The sequence below is a fragment of the Trichosurus vulpecula genome, chromosome 5 (genome assembly GCF_011100635.1).
Source record: "Trichosurus vulpecula isolate mTriVul1 chromosome 5, mTriVul1.pri, whole genome shotgun sequence".
NCBI classification, from domain to species: domain Eukaryota; kingdom Metazoa; phylum Chordata; class Mammalia; order Diprotodontia; family Phalangeridae; genus Trichosurus; species Trichosurus vulpecula.
The window spans coordinates 242,736,509-242,756,781 of NC_050577.1; the positions used below are offsets into that span (position 1 = coordinate 242,736,509).

At 38.4% G+C, this 20,273-nt stretch overlaps 1 protein-coding gene across 1 annotated transcript in view; it reads left to right on the plus strand.

Moving 5' to 3' along the window:
• The first annotated feature begins 13,650 nt into the window (after positions 1 to 13,650).
• Positions 13,651 to 20,273, plus strand: part of CAPS2 (calcyphosine 2) — a 54,798-nt gene continuing 48,175 nt past the window's right edge. The window contains exon 1 of the mRNA XM_036761517.1: positions 13,651 to 13,731. Within this exon, the coding sequence (XP_036617412.1) occupies positions 13,651 to 13,731 (81 nt within the window). The remainder of the gene's footprint in view (positions 13,732 to 20,273) is intronic.

A 20,273-nucleotide genomic window follows, 5' to 3' on the forward strand; every position in this document is an offset into this window, starting at 1 on the left:
TCTCTCTTTGGGGAAGATCACACACAAGTGGACTTGGAATCAGAATGACCCGAGTTTGAATTCCGTCTCAGATACTTACTACCTGCGTGACTCTAGGCAAGTCACTTAACCTCTCTCAATCTAAGTTTCCTCCTCTGTAAAATGGGGATAATAAAAGTGCTTACTTCACAGGGTAGTTGTGGGGATCAAATGAGAGAAAGTAAAACACTTTGCAAAGCTTAAAAGCAATACATAAATACGAGCTATTATTATTATTATTTAGGTTTGGAATAAAAAACAAATAAAAAGTCTGAGAACATTAATTTCTATCACCTCATAAGATAGCAAACAACTCACGTGTAACTCTTGTTTATTTGGGGGGGGCAGGGCAATTGGGGTTAAGTGACTTGCCCAAGGTCACACGTGTCAAGTGTCTGAGGCCTCTTGACTCCAGGGCTGGTGCTCTACCCACTGCACCACCTAGCGGCCCTTCACATGTAACTCTTTAAGACAGAGGAAGTACTCATTTCCAACCACTAGCTGGGTAATGCGAGTATCATTCCCCTCTACAGTTTCTTTCCCTTGCAGCTAATTCTCTCTACTGGAGGCAGGCAAAACAAATCTATTCACTTCCCCATGATAGCTTCTCAAATGGCAGTAGTTATTATGACCTCTCTAAGCCCTATCTTCTTTAGTTATAGTACTAAGAGCACCATCTTCTCCCATTGATGTTGATTGATAAATTGTTAAGAGTTTTTAGTTAGTCACTGTAACTAATCTCTATGGATCAGATTTGGAATTACTTGTATAGGCTTCAGCAGTAGAGTCAGTAATGGCACCAAAATCTTAAGGCCACAAGCTGTCCCTTTATGTCTTTATGTCTCTCTCTTTTAATAGTATTTTTCCCCCAATTACATGTCAAGACAATTTTTAGCATTGATTTTTACAAGATATCGAGTTCCAAATTTTTCTTCCTCTCTCCCTTCCCTTCCCTCTTCCAAAAATGGTAGGTGATTTGGTATAGGTTATAAATGTGCTGTCATGTAAAACATTTCTGTATTAATCACAGTTGTAAAAGAAGAAATAGAATAAAAGAAAAAAGCCACGAGAAAGAATAAAGTAAATGAAAAAAATTTCTTTGATCTGCATTCAGAGTCCTTCCACTCTTGTTCTTTATCTGGATATAGATAGCATTTGCCTTTGTGAGCTCAAGACAGTGCAAACTGTCTTGGATCATTGTGTTGCTGAGAAGAGCTGAGTCATTCATAGTTGATCACCACACAATGTCACTGATACTACGTACAATATTTTCCTGGTTCTGCTCATTTCACTTTGCATTAATCTGTACAAGTCTTTCGAGGTTTTTCTAAAAACTGCCTGTTCAATATTTCTTATTGTATAATAGAATTCTATTACATTCATACAGCAAACACAACTTGTTCAGCCATTCCCCAAATGATGCACAGCCCCTCAATTTCCAAAATTTTGCAACCTCGAACGGCTGCTATAAATATTTTTGCATATGTAGGTCATTTTCCCATTATTGTGATCTCTTTGGGATACAGACCTAATAGTAGAATTGCTGGATCAAAGGATCAGAGTTTTTTGCCCTTGGGGCATAGTTCTAAATTGTTCTCCAGAATGGTTGGATCATTTCACAACTCCACCATCAGTGTCCCAATTTTCCTGCGTCCTGTCCAACACTTATTATTTTCCTTTTTTGTCATATTAGCCAATCTGATAGGTGTGAGGTAGTCCTCAGAGTTGTTTTAATTTGCATTTCTCTAATCACAAGTGATTTAGATCACTTCTTCATATACTTAGAGCTTTGATTTCTTTACCTGACAACTAACCATTCATATCCTTTGACTATTTATCAATTGGGGAATGACTTATATTCTTATAAATTTGAATAAGTTCTCTATATATTTCAGAAATGAGACCTTTATCAGAGATATTTGCTGTCAAGATTGTTTTCCAGCTTTCTGCTTTCCTTATAGTCTTGGTGGCATTGGTTTTGTACAAAAGCTTTTTAATGTAATAAAAATTATCTAGTTTATATTTTGTAATGCTCTTTATCTCTTGTTTGGTCATGGATTCTTCCTTTCCCCATAGACCCGACACATAGACTATTACTTACTCTTCAATTTGCTTATGGTGTCACCCTTTATGTCTAAATCATGCACCCATTTTGACCTTTTCTTGGTATATAGTGTGAGATGTTGATCTATACCTAGTTTGTGTCCTAGTCTTTTCCAGTTTTCCCAGTGTTTTTGTCAAATAGTGATTTCTTAACCCAAAAGCTGAGGTCTTTGGGTTTATCAAACACTAGATAACTATGGTTATTGACTACTGTATCTTGTGTACCTAATGTATTCCACTGATCCACAGCTCTATTTCTTAGGCATATGATTACTGCTTTATAATATAGTTTGAGATTTGATATTGCTAGGCTACCTTCCTTTGTATTTTTTTTATTAATTCCTTTGATATTCTTGATCTTTTGTTCTTCCAGATGAATTTTTTTTCTAGCTCCATCAAATAATATTTTGGTAGTTTGGTTGGTATGGCCCTGAATAAGTAAATTAGTTTAGACAGAATTATCATTTTTATTATGTTGGCTTGGCCTACCTATGAACAATTGATATTTTCCCAATTGTTTAGATCTGACTTTAATTGTGTGAAAGGTGTTTTGTAATTGTGTTCATATAGTTCCCTGAGTTTGTCTTGAGGGGTAGATGCCCAAGTATTTTATAATATTTGCAGTAACGTTAAATGGAATTTCTCTTTCTATATCTTGCTGCTGGGCTTTGTTAGTCATATAAAGGAATGCTGATGATTTATGTGGATTTATCTTATATCCTCAAACTTTGTTATAGTTGTTCATTATTTCAAGTAGTTTTTTAGTTGATTCTCCTGGGTTCTAGAACTAAGTATATAATCATCTCATCTGCAAAAAGTAATAATTTTGTTTCCTCATTGCCTATTCTAATTCCTTCAATTTTTTTTTCTTGTCTCATTGCTATAGCTAATATTTCTAGTACTATATTGAATAATAGTGGTGATAATGGACATCCTTGTTTCCTCCTATTTGTCCTCTTTCCCCTTTCACCCTTTCCCTCCTCACCAGTGTGTTGCTTCTGTCTACCATGTCCCCTGATCTGCCCTCCTTTCTGTCAGTTCTCCCCCACCTTTTTTACTTGGTCTACTCACCTCCTATTTCCCCGCTGGATAAGATAGATTTCTATATTCAAGTGATTGTGTATATTATTCCCTCTTTGAGCTAATACCAATGAGAATAAGGTTCAAGTGAAGCCCTTCGTCTGCCCTCCTATCTTCCCCTCCATTGTAATTGGTCTTTGTGTCTCTTAATGTGAAATAACTTACCCCATTCTACCTCTCCTTTCCTTCTGTACCCATTGTACTCCTCTTTCTCATCCCTTAATTTTTTTTTATTTCATTTCCTCAAATTCATCTTATACCAGTACCTTCTGTCTATGTATATTCCTTCTAGCTATACTATTAGTGATATAATTTTTAAGAATTACAAGTATTATCTTCCCATGTTGGGATATAAATAGTTTAGTTCTGTTGAGTCCCTTATGTTTTCTTTTCCCCTTTTTATGCTTCTCTTGGGTCTTGATATTGGTGATCAAATTTTTGGTTTAGTTCTGGTCTTCTCTTTATGAAGGCTTGAAATCCTTCCATTTCATTGAATGACCATTTTTTCCCTTGATGTATTATGCTTAATTTTGCTAGGCAAGTGATTCTTGATTTGTGCTCCTAAATATCATGTTCCATGACCTTTGAGCTTTTAAAGTTGCAGCTGCCAAGTCCTGTGTAATCCTGATTGTGGCTCCCTGATATTTCCGTTGTGTCTGCGTGGCCACTTGCAGTATATTTTTTCTTGACCAGATAGGTCTGACATTTGGCTATAATGTTCCTTGAGGTTTTTATTTTGGGATCTCTTTCTTGAGGTGATTGGTGCATTCTTTTGTTACAGTTTCATGAGGTGTTGTAGTGGAACCACCTCAAAGAATTCAGAGTCAGACCACCTCTAATCCAAGTATATTTATTGAGACTGATGCCTCTCATGAAGTGGGCTAAGTTCCAGGAGGAACCAGCAACTTCAGAGAAAGCAAGATGGATTTTTATAGGGTGAAGATGCAATTACATAACAGAAATTATGAATATTAAAAAAAGGGATTAGGTGATAGGGGAGGAGTCCCAGCCACTGAGGAACTGTGAATATGATTACCCACAATGCATATAGAAAAACCCATTTGGGGGGTACATATGTATGATAATGATATTATAATAAGCCTCCCTACATGATAAGTTTATTCCAGATCAGTTCTTTACTATTACTGTGCAGGTGCCTACTTAGGGAAAGTCCCTTATATTGTTTTGGGGTTCACATCCTGCTTGGTCAGCCTGGTGGTGCTGCTTTCTGATTGGCTAACTATTATGGTCCTTGTCTGAGACTAGATGGATGTGATTGTGGTCAAGTGCATGGACACACCTGCTGTTTCTATGGGAAATATGAAGAATGGGTCTGGGGGCAGTGGCTAGGATCTCATAACATAGACATGCTTGCTGTTCTGTGAGAAATATGAGTTCATGGACACACCTGTTGTTCTAATAAGCAATGAGGCATATGAAGAAGAGTGTGCGCATGGGGGGGAGGGGGTGAGTGGCTAGGTAGGGGCAGTGGGCCTGCTGCTCAGTGGAGCCTATAAGAAGGTGTAATATCAATTAAGTTGGGTGTCTTTGATTGAGTCTTACTAGGTGTTAAACCCCAGGCCCAAACCCCTATCTACTAGGTGCTAAGCCTACGTGGGTGTGAAGCCCTCAGCATCCTAAGCTAAGCTAAAACCAGAGCCAATAGTAGGAGCCTGAGTTCTGGTCGCTCAGATAACGTTTGATGACAGCTAAAGAGTGTATGAAAAGAGGGAACGGGGCTATTTGCTTTAGGCTCTCTCTCCTGGAGGCGCGGGACTCTGGGCAGCTGCTGTAAGAGGCTCCCGGCTGAACTCAGATGTTGATGGTTTCTTGGTAACTATGAATTGTATTTTGTCTGTTTATAAATGTATGCTTGTAATTTGTTTGTATTTGCTCTGAAGTTCAGGATTCTGGCTTTTTCCTCTGAACTAAGTGAAAGATATATGTATATGTTGAATTGAAATGAGATTGTTAACCCCCTTAATGCTACGCTCCTTAGTAAAGCAGATCAAAAGAACCCGTGCTTGCAGTGTTCCTGTTGTTGGGCCTGTGTTGGTTTTTCACCCCCACAGCAGTTGCTAGCCAGATTGTTGCAACAGAAGGTTAGAATACTGGGGCTGGGGGCAGCTTTATTAGGATTCCATCACTTTCAGTACCTATTTTGCCCTCTGCTTCTAGGACATTAGGGCAGTTTTCCTTGATAATTTCTTGATTATGGCTTTCAGATAGTCCAGTGATTCTGATATTGCCTCTCCTGGATCTGTTTTCTAGGTCAGTTGTTTTTCCCATGAGGTATTTTACATTTTCTTCCATTTTTTCATTCTTTTGAATTTGATTGATTCTTGATTTCTCATAGAGTCATTAGCTTCCAATTGCCCACTTCTAACTTTTAAAGAGGAGTTGTTTTCTTCAGTAAGCTTTTATATTTCCATTTCCATACAGCCAATTGTACTTTTTAAGGAGTTGTTTTCTTCAGTGGATTTTTGTATTTCCTTTTCCATCTGGCCATTCTACTTTTTAAACAGTTGTTTTCTTTTTTCAAGCAACTGACTCTTTTTTCATATTTCTCTTGCATTACTTTCATTTCTTTTCCCAATTTTTCTTCTACCTCTCTTATGTGATTTTTAAGCTCCTTTTTGAGCTCTTTCATAAGTTCTTTCAGGTCTTGAGATGATTTCCCATTTTTCTTTGGGGTTTTGCCCATGGATGTTTTGACATTTTTGTCCTCTTCCAAGTTTGTGTCTTGATCTTCCCTATCACCATAATAACTTTCCATGGTCAAATTCTTTTTTTCTTTTGTTGTTGTTTTTTCTCATCTTTTTTGGCTTTTTTCCTTTGCTTTAAAATTGAGCTCTGCTTCTGGGGTGGAAGGGGACTGTCTTAGGCTTCTTGTGCCAGGGGCTGCATGAGCTGGTTTTTTACTTGGTGCTTTACTAATGTTGTCTTGAGGCCGACTGGGACCCGTTTCTGGTGCTGCACTTAGGGGTTGGGATGAGGGATGATTGGCATTTCTGGAGGCTGTCGGGGTCAGCAGTTTACCTGGTGCTGAGCCAGGGTCCTAGTGTGGCATGTGCTGAGGCTGGTGGGGTGTTTCTGTGTTTTCCTGGGGTTACACTGAAGCACATGGAGGTCTGGAGGCTGGTGGCTGCCTGTTTGCCCAGGGCTATGCTGAAGCACATGGCAGGTGTCTGGCACTGGTAGCTCCCTGTTTACTTTGGTACTGGTAAGGTTGGCATTTGCTTTTTTGCCAGGCGCTACAATGAGGCTTGGGGGGAGGTTGCCCCCCCACACCCAGGTTGCTTCTTTCCCTGGGGCTATGCAGAAGCACGTGATGGTTCTCAGAGCTCGAGTCTGCTGTTCCCTTGGCTATGCTGAGGCATGTGACAGGGTCCTGGCGTTGGTGTTTGCCTGCTCTACTGCACTGGGGCTCAGGATCTCTGGTCCTGTCTCTTGTGGAAGATTTAGAAAGTGATTGGTGGATGAGTCAATCTGTTCAAGAGATACTTTGCCCAGCAGCAGGTCTCTGGTGTTAAGTGGTATCTGTCACTGGACTTTCCAGAGAGTGTTATTCAGCTGTGTGTTTTCTCCATGCTATGAACTCTAGAGACCCCTTCTTGTCAGTCAGTGTGCTATATATCCACCCTTCACCTTTCTTATAGGTGACATAGTCATAGTCTTAGTTTAGTTTGCATCACTGGATTTTATGTAACCACCAAACTATAAAAAGTTGCTCTGATTGTAAGGTGTATCTTTGCTCACCAAAGGGGCCACTGGTTTCTACTTGGTTCACTTGGTTGCTTCATCTTCCCTGAATTCCTTGCAAACAGTTCTACGATGTCAGTGGCTGGTGGGATTTTTGAAAGTGTCACTGTCTCCGTGGGAATTACAACAAAAGGTTAGATCACAAAACAGTTGGAATGAAATAAGACCATGGTATTTAACTGAGCAATTAATAAAAGAAGGTTTACATAGTAAAAATATGCAAGAAGGATACAGTGGGACTTAGCTTCTACAGATATATGGGGTAGAGTGGGGGAAGGGTGGATGATCTCCATATGGAAAACAGTCTGGTCAGCAGGCAGGCCATGATTACTTATGTAGTCTTTGGATATCTATTAAGTTAGAAGGGACTCCAAAACACGTCAATGGAAATTTTCAATCCTCTAGGTGACCAGGAAGCCGCATCAACATAGGCAGAAGCCACCAGAAAACTGTGTCAAGGGAGGTAGAGCTTCAGGCTTTTACCTCCTCCCCTCCTCAATTTTGACACCCCCCAAAAGTGTCTCTGCTTTGCTGCCTTATCCTAATACATGTGTTGAGGTTGGATCTGTTAGATAGTCCTATCACACAGTGTTGTACATATTATTAGCCTACCTCTAGGGTATAGGGTATAGGGTATAAGAGTATAGAAACCAAGGGTAGTATTAATTATTCTTCAGCATATAAGCAATAGGCTTGTTAAATGTTTAATATTGCCAAGATATTTAACAACAAATTAATGGATTCCATTTCCTTACCTGTAAAAAAGTTGGCTCCTTGAAGGGGTAAAAATGAAACTTTTAAAAAACAGTCACTTTTCCACTGAGGAGGCCTTTGGATCTGTCATAACCTGATAACTTGTGAAAAAAAAGCACCTCTGTAAATTTTCCTTCTGTCTTTTGGACTATCTCAATCCTATCATTTCAAGAATATAAAAGCCCTGAGAAGTAGAATTATGTTGCTAGTACACTGAAGGTTAGAAATTTCACTTGGCAGTATTAGGACATTAATCTAAATGATTTAAATCCATTACATGAATAAATTACACTGTTCAGGAATGAACAATATATTTTTACTTTCATCCATTGATTTTGGTTTTAAAAGGAATTCTCTAGGATCCTACTTCTGCTAACTGCTTTCAAATAAATTAAATGCTTCTAGCTAATGAATTTAAAATGTTACATCATTTAATTCAATATGTATTTATTACCTCTATGTGCCAAGAAATATCATTAATATTATAATGAAACATGCATAGTGCATATAATGCTCTTTGTAAACTATTAGCTTATACTCAAGTATCAGCAGTGATCACTAGTATCAGCTTGGTCAAAAATTTCAATTAAAATCATATTTTTCAATTTTTTTTATTTTTCAGAAATTGCATTCAGTTTGCAAAACACCATTAGACCTATAGCCATTTATTAATCACACTCTTTCTCTCCATCATACCTCTTTCTATTTTTCTCTATGTCATTTCTGAGGTGGTGCAGTGGATAGGTAACTGAGCTTGGAATCAGGAAGACTCTTCTTCATGAGTTCAAATCTAGACTCAGACATTTACTAGCTGTGTGACCCTGGACAAATTGCTTAACTCTGTTTGCCTCAGTTTCCTCATCTGTAAAATTAGTTGAAGAAGGAATTGGCAAACAATTCTAGTATCTGCCAAGAAAACCCCCAAAATGGGGTCACCAAAGAGTCACATATACAGCAACCAGCCAACAGATTTTTAGAGAGCTAGCTACTGATTAGTTGAGTCCTCCCTCACTCTCCTCTCCACCCACAATTCATCTGACAAGATTATAGGAGGTAATGAGCAGGTCATAGAGAAAGGGATGCTCCCCTTTGAGGATTCTGATTGGCCCATTGGCATATGAAACAGCAAAGAAAGTGGGCTGAGAACTGAGTACAATGGGTGGAGGTAGCCCTATTGAGAATTTAAAAGGAGGGCAATCCCTAGGCTCAAGGAATTGATCTCCACCAATGAGGGGAGTCCATACCAATGGGCTTTGGGACTCAGGTTACATTGCTTCCTTGGGCTGAAACTTTGCATTACCTTGGGAAGAACAGCTGGAACAAGTGCAAAACCTGTAACTCTACAGTATCAGTACAAACATCAGTGCTTTAAAACAACAAGGGTGATTTTCATGGTATCCCAGGTAGCCAAACTTCAGTACCATTGAAAATAAAACAAATACACATCAACAGTACATGCAGTAGACATGGCACTATACAGAGTATAACCTAGGAGGGAACTAAAGTGACAACATACCTAACTACATACAGTAGATTTCAAAAGTACATGAATAGCCATAATACCCAGTAATCAATCATTCAAAAGCAATAAGCATGGCTACCTAACAAAGTAAAGCTAGCTAGTTGCAACAATAAGAATGCTATCAATTGGTCTATATACAAAGTCCAACTTATCTCTAAATATTAGCATATATGCAAAACAACAAATTAACAAATAGATATTATAACACAAACATAACACAAAACAAAGCCAAATGAACATTAACAGAAAAACAAAAAACAAGTATACTCACATATACATGACATTATGCACATTCACGTGTAAAATGTTTCATTTTCGGTCGTGTCTTACTCTTCTTGACCCCATTTAAGGTCTTCTTGGCAAAGATACTGGAGTGGTTTGCCATTTTCTTTTCCAGCTCATTTTACAGATGAGGCTACTGAGGCAAACAGGATTAAGTGAGTTGCCCAGGGTCACACAGCTGTCTGAGTGCAGATTCCAAGCCCAGTGCTCTACCTATCCACTGCGCCACCTAGCTGCCATATGTACAAGAGCAAACATATGCAATTACATGCAAGGCACATTTCACATGGATAATCTCTGGTATTGTCACCTAGATATATGTGTAACTATATCTTTAGGTTTACCGGTAACATCATGTCTTAGCATAGTGTCTTTAATAGGCCAAATTCTCTCACTGACACATCTCTCAGCTCATATACCAGAGTAAAGCTGGTAGTTGGTAAGGGCTTGACTATCAGTATCCCTATGGACTTGTGTGTCTATACCTGTCATGTCAGATTGGCTGTCAGTATGTTAGAGTGCTGTGGATTGATTCTGTATCCTAAGAGTCTCTGTAACAGTTTGGGGCAGGGAGGGAATTGTTTCTAGCTTCGGTTCTCCTGCTAATAAGGCATACAGCTTCCTTCACTAAATGCATCACTTACAATCTAAGAAAACTTATTTACAGAGCAACCTTCCAGCAAGGCAGCAGCCATCCTTGGGGGACGAGGAGCAACTTGCCAGGGTGAGTACCAGTTGGGGGTAACATAGTTGGGGGTCCTACATATTTAATTTCAAGAATGTGTTTCCTTGTTATATTCTCTTTTCTGCTTGTCTCCCATTGATTTTATGCCCTGAGAAGGAAAGGAGTAGGAAGCCTTGCAACGAAGTTCCACTAATTTTATACATATTGATATTTTGACGGCTTGTCAACCTGTGATGCTACATGATCCATTCGTTAGGGGAACATTTAAATTTAGCACATAGTTCATCTGAAAACAATGCTAATTTCCTTGTCACTACCTTTCATCACTGCCACTCCACCCCATCCTCATCTTCTTCTACCCAGTTAAATTTAATATTTTAAAGGAGTATTGCATTCAAATTATTCTTTGAGAATATGAGGAGACAAGCTTGTTGTAGTAGTGGAAGAGCTGAAGATTGGAAGTTGAGGTAAGTTTTGTGGTTACTTTGTTGCCAAGAACTTGCTTTGAGACTGTAGGTAAATTACTTAACCTCTCTGGGCTCTGGCTTTTCTTTATTTGTAACCAGAAGAGATTGAACTGGATGACTTTTGAGGTCCCTAGGAGGACTGGATCCTTTGATGTGAATCTTATTTTATTTTAATGAATGAGGATTTAAAGATGAAGAAACTGAGGCAAACAGGATTAAGTGACTTGCCCTGGCACTCCATCTACTGTCACCTAGTTGCATAGACAAGAAAGTTTATCTTAACCTAAATACCTTGGAGATTCAGAATCCACGTTTAGATACCTACTTAGGTTCCAGAAGGTGCACCCAGCACCCGCTTTGCGAGCCGGCATAGGGCCACAAGGCCTACCCCGTCCCCTTCCTGTGGCCTATACCTTTCTTTGCAGAACAGATCACTACACCCCCAGGCTAAAGTAGCTGAGGCGGCAGATGCCGAGGAGCTTAAGTAAGCAGGGCTGCCACGATCTTTCAGGTTCTCCCGATGGCTAGTGGGGCGGGTGCAGAGCCTTTGTGGGGGAGGGGTGGTGCAAGTGGAGAAAAGAGAGAGGCAGGCAAAGGGATTTAAGACCTTTAATTTCCTCCCGTCTGCGGTCTGGGCTTGAGGGCGACGGAGCGCGAGGGGAGGAAGCGTCCATATGTTTCTAGGCAACCGAGTAACTACACTGCCTTCTTTGCTCTTGGCCAGCACGCCTACTAAACGAGGTTTGATCCCCGGGCTCCAAGAGGTGACGCCAAACTGCTTAGTGCCCGGGACCGCAGAGACTCCGTGCTGTGAGGGAGTCCCAGAACCAAGTAAAGGGAAAGTTGTCTCTTTAAGTGGGACCCCTGAAGGAAGAGGAAGACGCATCTTTTACCCGCCTCATTCAGGCTCATATGCTTGCACTCCCAGTCATCCCCGGATCTGGTCATCACAGGCTCCGAGGACCTCAGGTGGGTCTTTGAGCCCCTCCCTCCCCACTGTGGGTATGGTTAAGTTATGGTGTGGGGTGAGAGAAGGGTGACATTGAGATCGACTGGGAGTATTCCAGGGGTGCTGCATTATAACCAATCTGAATGCAGCCGCGCTGTGCCCACCCCGTCCCACGAGGAGGGGAGAATTGACTCTGGTCTTTGGAAGCTGCAAACTGTCCTGAACCGGGAAAGATGCCTTGGGTGAGTTTCTGGCCTAATTTTAGCCTAAGTGGCTTTACCGAGACCTCCGGGACACTATACTTGAATAGCTTTTCAGTTTTCTCTGGTATGTTTACATTTTCTTATTTCACCCAGCCCTTCCTTTCCCCCTCCCCCCATGGCCTGCCCCAGTTCGTGACTAAGGTACATGCCCTATGTGTTTGTGGAGTTGGAAATACCTGTGGGACTTTAAAAAAATGTGCGCAAGATTTAATTTTGAACCTGTCCTTAACAATGTTCAGACAAGAAAAGCAACAACAAATATTGTTACTGGTGGTGCCTAAATATATTCAAATATGTACTTAGACACAAACTGAGAAGCAGAGACATCAGCTTGAGATAAAGGTCAGTAGAGTCAAACTATGGTTTTTTCAGTAGCAATGTATGGGCTGTGTGACTATAAGGAAAGTTGAACACTGCAGAATCCATACTTTTGAATTTTGGTGCTGGAGAAGACTTTTGAAAGTCCCTTGGACAGCAAGGAGATCAGATCAGTCAATACTTAAAAAAAATTAATTCAGGATATTCACTGGAAGTTCAAACACTAAAACAGCTACAGCTTAAATATTTTGTCCACATTAATGGGAAGACGAGACTCATTGGAAAAGACCATGATGTTGAGAAAGCTAGAAGGCAAAAGGTAAAGAGGATAGCAGAGGATGAGATGGATAGATAGCATCATGGAAACAGCAAGCGTGAACTTGGACAGACTTTGGGAGATAGTAGATGATAGAAGGGCCTGGCATGCCCATGTATGTACGATCCATGGGATCACGAAAAATTGGACATAACTGAATGGACAACAGTGACTTGTACTTAGGCACCAGTGTATATTAGAATATATTTGGACCAGTAACAGAGCTGTAACAGGTTTGGTGGTTAAGTATGATAAACTAAATTAAGGGCATGTGTCTTTCCAATAAATGTTTGTCTTGTATTAGTTGAAGGATACTTAGGTACTGACATAGGAAGGAATGGGGCCTGGGTGTCATCTGTTTATTACCATCATACACTTGATGGCAAGCCAAGGAAGTTTTTCCCTTATATTTATAGGTGGAACCTGTAGTCCCTTTGAAGGTTTTAGGAAAATAATGGATAGGGAAGAGAGATGTAGGCTGGTTAGGTTGGGGATGGAAGGTACCCAAGTGGGAAATCTTGGGTGAGAGCAGTCCATGGTTATATTGAATGCCAAATCAAGCAAACGAAAGCAAGTCGGGATTCTCTTTCCATTACTAAACAGGGAGTGAACTTTTGGGCAAAGATGCATTGTTGGCTACATAAGAGGTGGCAAAAACTCTATAATAAAATTTCCAAACCTTGGGTAGTACAGGCACTGATCCATTTTTTAAAATCATTTCATCCTCAAAAGTGGATTTTTTAGTATACTTTGGTATACTTTCCCTGCCCAATGTAATTACCTTTTCTTCTTTTATCCACCATAGTTGACTAAGTAATTAAGCATAAATAGAGACAAATCTATCTTCACCAACAGAAAAACATAGTTCTTAAATTTTAACTTAAAAGGTAGTATAAAAAGGCTCTAGGAAAGACAGAAGAATATATTTCAGTGGCAGTGAAGAGAAAGAAAACAGGAAAGGTGAATCAGGGAACAGATTTTAAGGAAGGGTGGTATTAATCATTTCCCTGATTTCTTTTAGTATCAATTGTAATAAATTGCATAGTTCATTTATGCATAGTTTCATACAGTATTTTACCTTGCCTTTTTTTCTTCTTTTTTAATATATTGCAGGAAATATAGCTGCATTTAGATGAATTTAGAAATTAAAGGAGTTTCTGCTTCCCCTAAGAGCCTAACTCAGCAATTCTCCAGTAATAAGAAGCATATGCAAGTATGTATACTACAATTTGGGGTTCAAATGATATTTTTTATTGTTATATACCAGTTTTTATTATTTAAATTGTATTTTAGAAGGAATTGTGATTAGGAAACTCGCCTCTAAATCATTGTGTGTCCTTGGGTAATTCACTCTGCCACAAACGTTTATCAATGTGCAATGTACATCAGTCACTTAATCTTCCTGGGGCCCAGTTTCCTTATCTTTAAAATAATGAGAATTGACTAAATGACTTTTTAAGAGTCTCTGCTAGCTATAATATTCGGTGATTCTCAGTTCATCTTACTTTTATGGAGATACATTGATGTGGGTCCTCCCTTCAGTTGCACAAATCACAACCCATCCATGACTTCTGATTCTGTGTGACTTGTTCCACCTTTTTCTATAAATCATCCACAGATTATATCCCTCTAGTTCCTATAGAATTTTTCACATTGCACATATACCAATGGAGTAAATGTGCTATCTGTTATTTTCCCCTGACCCTCCCCACATCTCCAGATCACCTTCTTTTCCATTCATACATATCTGATGACATCCTTTATGCCACTTTTCCAATTCAATTCGTTATTAAAAATGTTTTGCCATTTACAAACTCATTGTCCACCTCTCCATTGTTATTTGGGTGGTACCTCAACTTTAATTCTTTGGAAGTTGTGGTATTTTGTGACTGTCAGCCATAAAATATCCCTGGGAGAATATTATTGTTTTGAAAAATGGATCTTTTTCTCAGGGAGAAGTGTAAGGTCATTAAAAGTGATACGCATTTTCTTAAAGGCTATGTAAACCACTCTTTCCTTCATATTCAATTGTGGGTCCAATTCAGAGGCCATCCAGCCAAATAAACATCATAATATGGGTAATAGACATTTTTCATCCACTTAGTTTTTCCTATTCGGATAGGCTGAACTCTTGAATTATTATCAGTCCCATTTAGGAGGCTTTGCAATGTTTGGGAATCTGAGGTAATCAACACTGTCATCTGTAAACAGGAGCTTCTGGAATATCTCACCATATGATAGAGATTACTTCTTTCATTTATACTCTGTGCTGGACATTCTCCTTGAAAGTAGCCATGAACTCCCTCTGTTTTATGACTGGCTTGATATTAGCAATTAGAAGATTGTTGAACAAAATTACTTCTGCTGAATTTTTCAAGGAATATTTTATGATTTTAAAATATGCATGGAAGACATTTATTTTGAGTAGCATATTCCTCTATGAAATTACATACTTTAAAAAATATATATGTAAATATACAAAACACATATTTGATTTTGTAAAAGTTTATCCAAATCTTCACACATTTCATTGAGTTCCTCAGTGGATGATACTATTAAATAACCTTTGTGGTACCCCCACTGAGTCACTCCCAACAGTCTGCATTCACATGAGCAGCTTAGGTCCCCCAGGGGGAAGCTACTTCTTCAGGTTGCTCTTCTAAGACTGAAAAGCTCATAAATGCCTATAAGTATGCTTCTCATTGACAAACACCCAGTAGACATTATTAGATGGAATAGCAAAAACATTAGGTAGAAAACATTCCCTCTATAAAACTAGGGAATGTTCTCCCACAATAAATACAATGTTTGTGGCCTCATACTTAGATCAGTGGTAGTGAGGCAGAGGTTAATGATAAATCTGTGGCAAAGGCAACTCACTACTAATATTTCAGTGCTCTGTGGAAATTCTGCCAGGCTCACTACTTGTTCCACATTTCTCCTCTATATCACCTCCAGGCTCTGTTAAAATGCTGCTTTGAGACACTGCTAAACTCTGTGAGAAAGGATAGGGATGATAGAAATCTCCTTAGTTCTTCTATGGAGCTTGAGCTCTGAGTCTTAGTACCTTCTAAGCAGTAAGTAGGAAAGAAGACCTTGAAAACTTCCTGGAACAATACTTTGTAGTCCATGGCTGAGAGCTCTCACCCTAGTTTATGGTGACTAATACATTTCCCAAATCTTCATCTCTGTAGACTAGATTATAACCAGGCAATGGCCATTCACCAGAAAGTCACCAAAAGTTCTGAGGTTCAGGGTTCATCAGATTTTCAAATTCTTAAACTTCTCCTCATGGCACACACATGCATTGTGTGCTCTGGGGACAAGTCTACTGGCGGTTTACCTCGTTTCCTGTTCTTTTCATATGTCAATGAGCTATATTCAAAGACTCAAATCCCTTACTAGGCACAAATGAATATACTCAAAGTTTTGTATTCTTTAAAAACTTCAAAATGAACTACTTGAACATGAGAGCAGCTCACCTTTACATCTTATTTTCTGTTATGTGCCATTTTAATTTTCAGAAGGCATGTCCTTACACATTCATATACCATACTTTTATTTTTATATTTCTATGTCAAAAACATACTTAAAAATTTTAAAAATTTATTTACAATAATTTTTTAAGCCATTCCCTAATTGATTGGAACCTATGCTGATTTAATTTTTTTTTGCAAACATAAAGAGTTCTGTAATAGATATTTTGGCATATGTTGGACCTTCATATCAATGTTTTACATTTGATTTATGTGTCTAGTTTTAGAATTTCTTGTTAAAGTATATCAACATTTAAATTAGTTTTCTTGGATAAGAAAACTCCAAATTCCAAATTGAAATCCAGAATGGATTTAGACAGTGTGTCCGTGTTTTTGTCTTTCTAAAAACCTTCCAACGCTGACTGTTTCCATCTTTGTCAATTTGGATGGACGAAAATCTCAAAGTTGTTTTAATTTAAATTTCTCTTACTATCGTGATTTCAAACATGTTTTGTGTCAATTCCCATATATTTTGTAGAGCAGAATTGATATTTTGTTCCACTCTGCCAATTTTGTCTAGTTTTGTGTTTGTTTTTAGTAATACAAGATATTTTAATTTTATGTACTTATAGTTGTCCATTTTATCTTTTATGAGCTCACATGGACCACCTATAGTTAAGAAGAATCCTTCTAAGTTTAATTATGCAAGATCTCCATTTTCTGTATAACCATTTCTTCTTGATGCAGCACTTTGGGGACTATGATATTAGAATACAAATATGATGGTTCAGTTGACTTTGATTGTGAAAGTAATTTGTTATAGAAAAATTTGACAGTTTTTTTCTATGTTTGTATGATGTGTATTTGTTGTTTCCTACTCTTAAATGATGATCTGGCTTAATTAAGCTTTCTATAAATTTGTTTTATCTTTATTATTTCTTGCTATTTTAGGAGATGCTGCCGCCAATAAGTTTCACTATCTTCCTCCATAAGATCTTTTTTTTTGTTTTAGAATTTAAAATTTTTTTATTTATGGTAATTTTTAAAATTTTAAACTTAAATACAAAATTAGAAAAAAAATATTGCTATGTACACAGCAGACCATAAGAGAGGTCATTTCAGGAAAACCTATATAATAAATACTACACTTTGTTTTCAAAGCTCTCCAACTTTTCATTACTTCCTTGTTGGTTTTCTTTTGTTCTCTGCTGTGCACTTTTTTCCCCCTCCTGCCCTTTACCACCCTAAAGAAGGCTACAAGTAAGTGTGGCTGTTTATGTATATGTGTGTGTATGTACATGCATATATATACATAGATATCCATAAACATACACATATGTACACATATGCACTCATACACATATATGTAAAACTGTGCTATGTTTATTTCCTCCCATTGCTGAAAGTGGATAACTTCTTCCTTCATAAATCCAAGTCTGTCCATGTTTTCCTAAATCAGTCAGCTCATTGTTTCCTGTAACAGCAATATACCAACCCAATCACATCTTATCTGAGAGATTGTCTATGAAAATCCTGTCCCACCCCCAATTTTCTGCATTCCTTCTATTCTTGGCTATATCGGCTTTATTTGTAAAAGAAAAAATTTAAGTTAAGTTAATCCCAGCTTCACCTCTAACTATCTGGACTTCTGTAGGTCCCTGTGCAGGTACCTCTCTCTCTCATCTCTAACTTTCAGCGTCTTTTAATGGATTGTTTTCCCTCATTAGAATGTAAGCTTTTTAAGTCAGGGACTTTCTTTTTGCTTATATTGTATTTCCAGCACTCTGCTGAGGAAGTGCTTAATAAATGTTTTTTGACTTGATTTGACCTGACAAATTGTCTGATTATGAATATTTTCACATGTGTGAGATCATTCTTTCTATAGTTGACTTCTTTGAGGAATATAACCAGATGCTAAATTGCTAGGTCAAAAGCGCATTTAGTGACTTTGCTCAGAAAACCTCCAATTGTTTTATAGAATGAGTGGACCATTTCACAGCTCCATCAAAAGTGTATTAGTGTGTCTATCATTCTATAGCTCCTCCAACGTTGACTTTTTCTGCCTTTCATCACTTTGCCTATTGTCTGGGTTTGAGGTACTATTTCCAAGTTTTAATAAAAATTGCATTCCATTTATTATTAATACTTTGGGACATTTTATATGGTGATTGTTTTTCTTTGTATTTCTTCTTTTGAAGACTTTATTAAGGAATGGCTCTGGGTCTTTTATGTAAATTGTACCAATTTCCTATATTTAAAGAAACAAAATATTTGTGATATCTTTTTTTAAAAATCATATTCATTTCCCTATCCCCTCTCTCTTTCTTCTCCAACCTAGAGAGCCATCCATTATAATGGTGAATAAAAAAGAGAAAAGAAAAGCAATTCAGTAAAATAAACCAGCATGTCAACTGACAGCATATACAATGTTCCACATTCATGGACCCCCACCCCTGCAAAGGAGGGAAAAGAGAGTGCATTCTCCTATCCCTTCTTTGGTGACAAGCTTGGTCATTACGATTGGAGTTCAATTTCAATGTTCTTTTATGTTTTTTTTCTACTTTTCATATTGTAGCTTTCATATTGCTGCATTATAGTTATTTCCGTTTCTCGTATAATGTTATTTGTATTGTTTTCCAAATTCTTCATACTTCACACTCTGTTCATTCATGCAATCTCTTCATGCTTCTCTGTATTCTTCATCGTCATTTTTTCTTACCACATAATTAATTCTATTCTGTTTTGTTCATGTAAGTGGTTTTTATCATGTACTATTAGATTCATTAGCCATTTGTCAAGCTACTACTATGTGGCAGAGGCTCTGATCGGTGCTGATATAGATGAACTTATATTCTGCTTTGGAGGAAACAACAACTACACAGAGACTGCAAAATTTGACACAAAAAATACTATAAAGTGATGTTTCTTGTTTGATATGGACATACGAAAAATAAATTCTGTCAGCTTTGTTTTTTCCAACAGAACCCATGAGTCTTTATTTCATTTAGTTACCATTGTCTTTTGTCATCTGGTCCTACTCATAGTGAGAATGTAAAGAATGAATTTGTTCACTTTCTCCGATAGCATGTGTAGTGCAATAGAGTTTGGCTGGAGATCAGCAGGGTCATATAGGGATAACAATTAACAAAATCTTATTACGAGGGAAAAGGAGAATCGATGCCAATAGAGAAGTCTCAGTGTGCCTCAGCCAAGGGAAACACACAGTGGGATGGCATCTGGTTATAGGACTCTGCAGTGGCTTTTGCATGCTAGTCAAAGGCCTAGAACCCCTCAGGGCTTATACTTACATCGAATACTAGACAAAAACCTGTCTGGCACCAAACGGAGACTGCACTTTCCTCCATAGAGAAAGATGGTAGTATAGCCAGGTCAAGAGAAATGAAAATAGTTTCCAAATTATCTAATAAAGCACGAGAACGTAATTCTAACTGTGTCATCCATGCAGAGGCTGGGGCTGGTGGTGGCGGGTAAAGCCAGTCTCTGGGCTTTTGTATACATGCATACTAGGCCATATCAGTTAAACTGATTTTCACTAATTCACAATCCACCGCACTCTGGGCCCAGAACCCTTCATTCAAAACAAAAGTTCTCCTGTCCAGGACATGCGAAGGTTGATAGCGAGCTGGCAATGAATACATTGCATTGCAGAGCTCAATGGGTTATCATTAGGATGACGACTTTATTTATCATGCAGAAAGCCAGGATTTGGAAGGCATTTTGGATCTACCCATCAGGTGTTCCTGGATTCAGGTGACAGATCCATATGAAGTTGAAGTTCAGTGCTGCTGCTATGGCTGGCATAGAGCGTATGAAGGAGTTCAATGTGATTGGCTCCACAGCATTGTACCTGGGGGAATAACACAAAAACAAGTGAGTTCTTGTGAGAAGTAGGACTGCTTTCATGGTCCCATTTGGGTCTGCTTGCCTCCACTACATAGGTGATGATCAGGGTCAATGAACAAATGGAAAATCAAATAGGTCAGCAGGAGCAGTGAGAATGGGGTCTCTATTATTTACCAAACAGTGTCCAAAGTTACTTGTGGAAATAAAGTAAGGAAGTGTCCAGGACAGGGTCCGGGGTTCTTTATCTCACAACCTAACATTTTCTCTTCTGGGTCTAGTCACTTCTTTTCCCACCAGCATAAAGGTAGACCGTATGGTAAGCAGGATCCACAATGTCCCCCTGGGACCCTGGCCTTCTATCTCACACGGGATCCATTTATCCCTATTTACCACCACATACTGATTTCTACTAGAG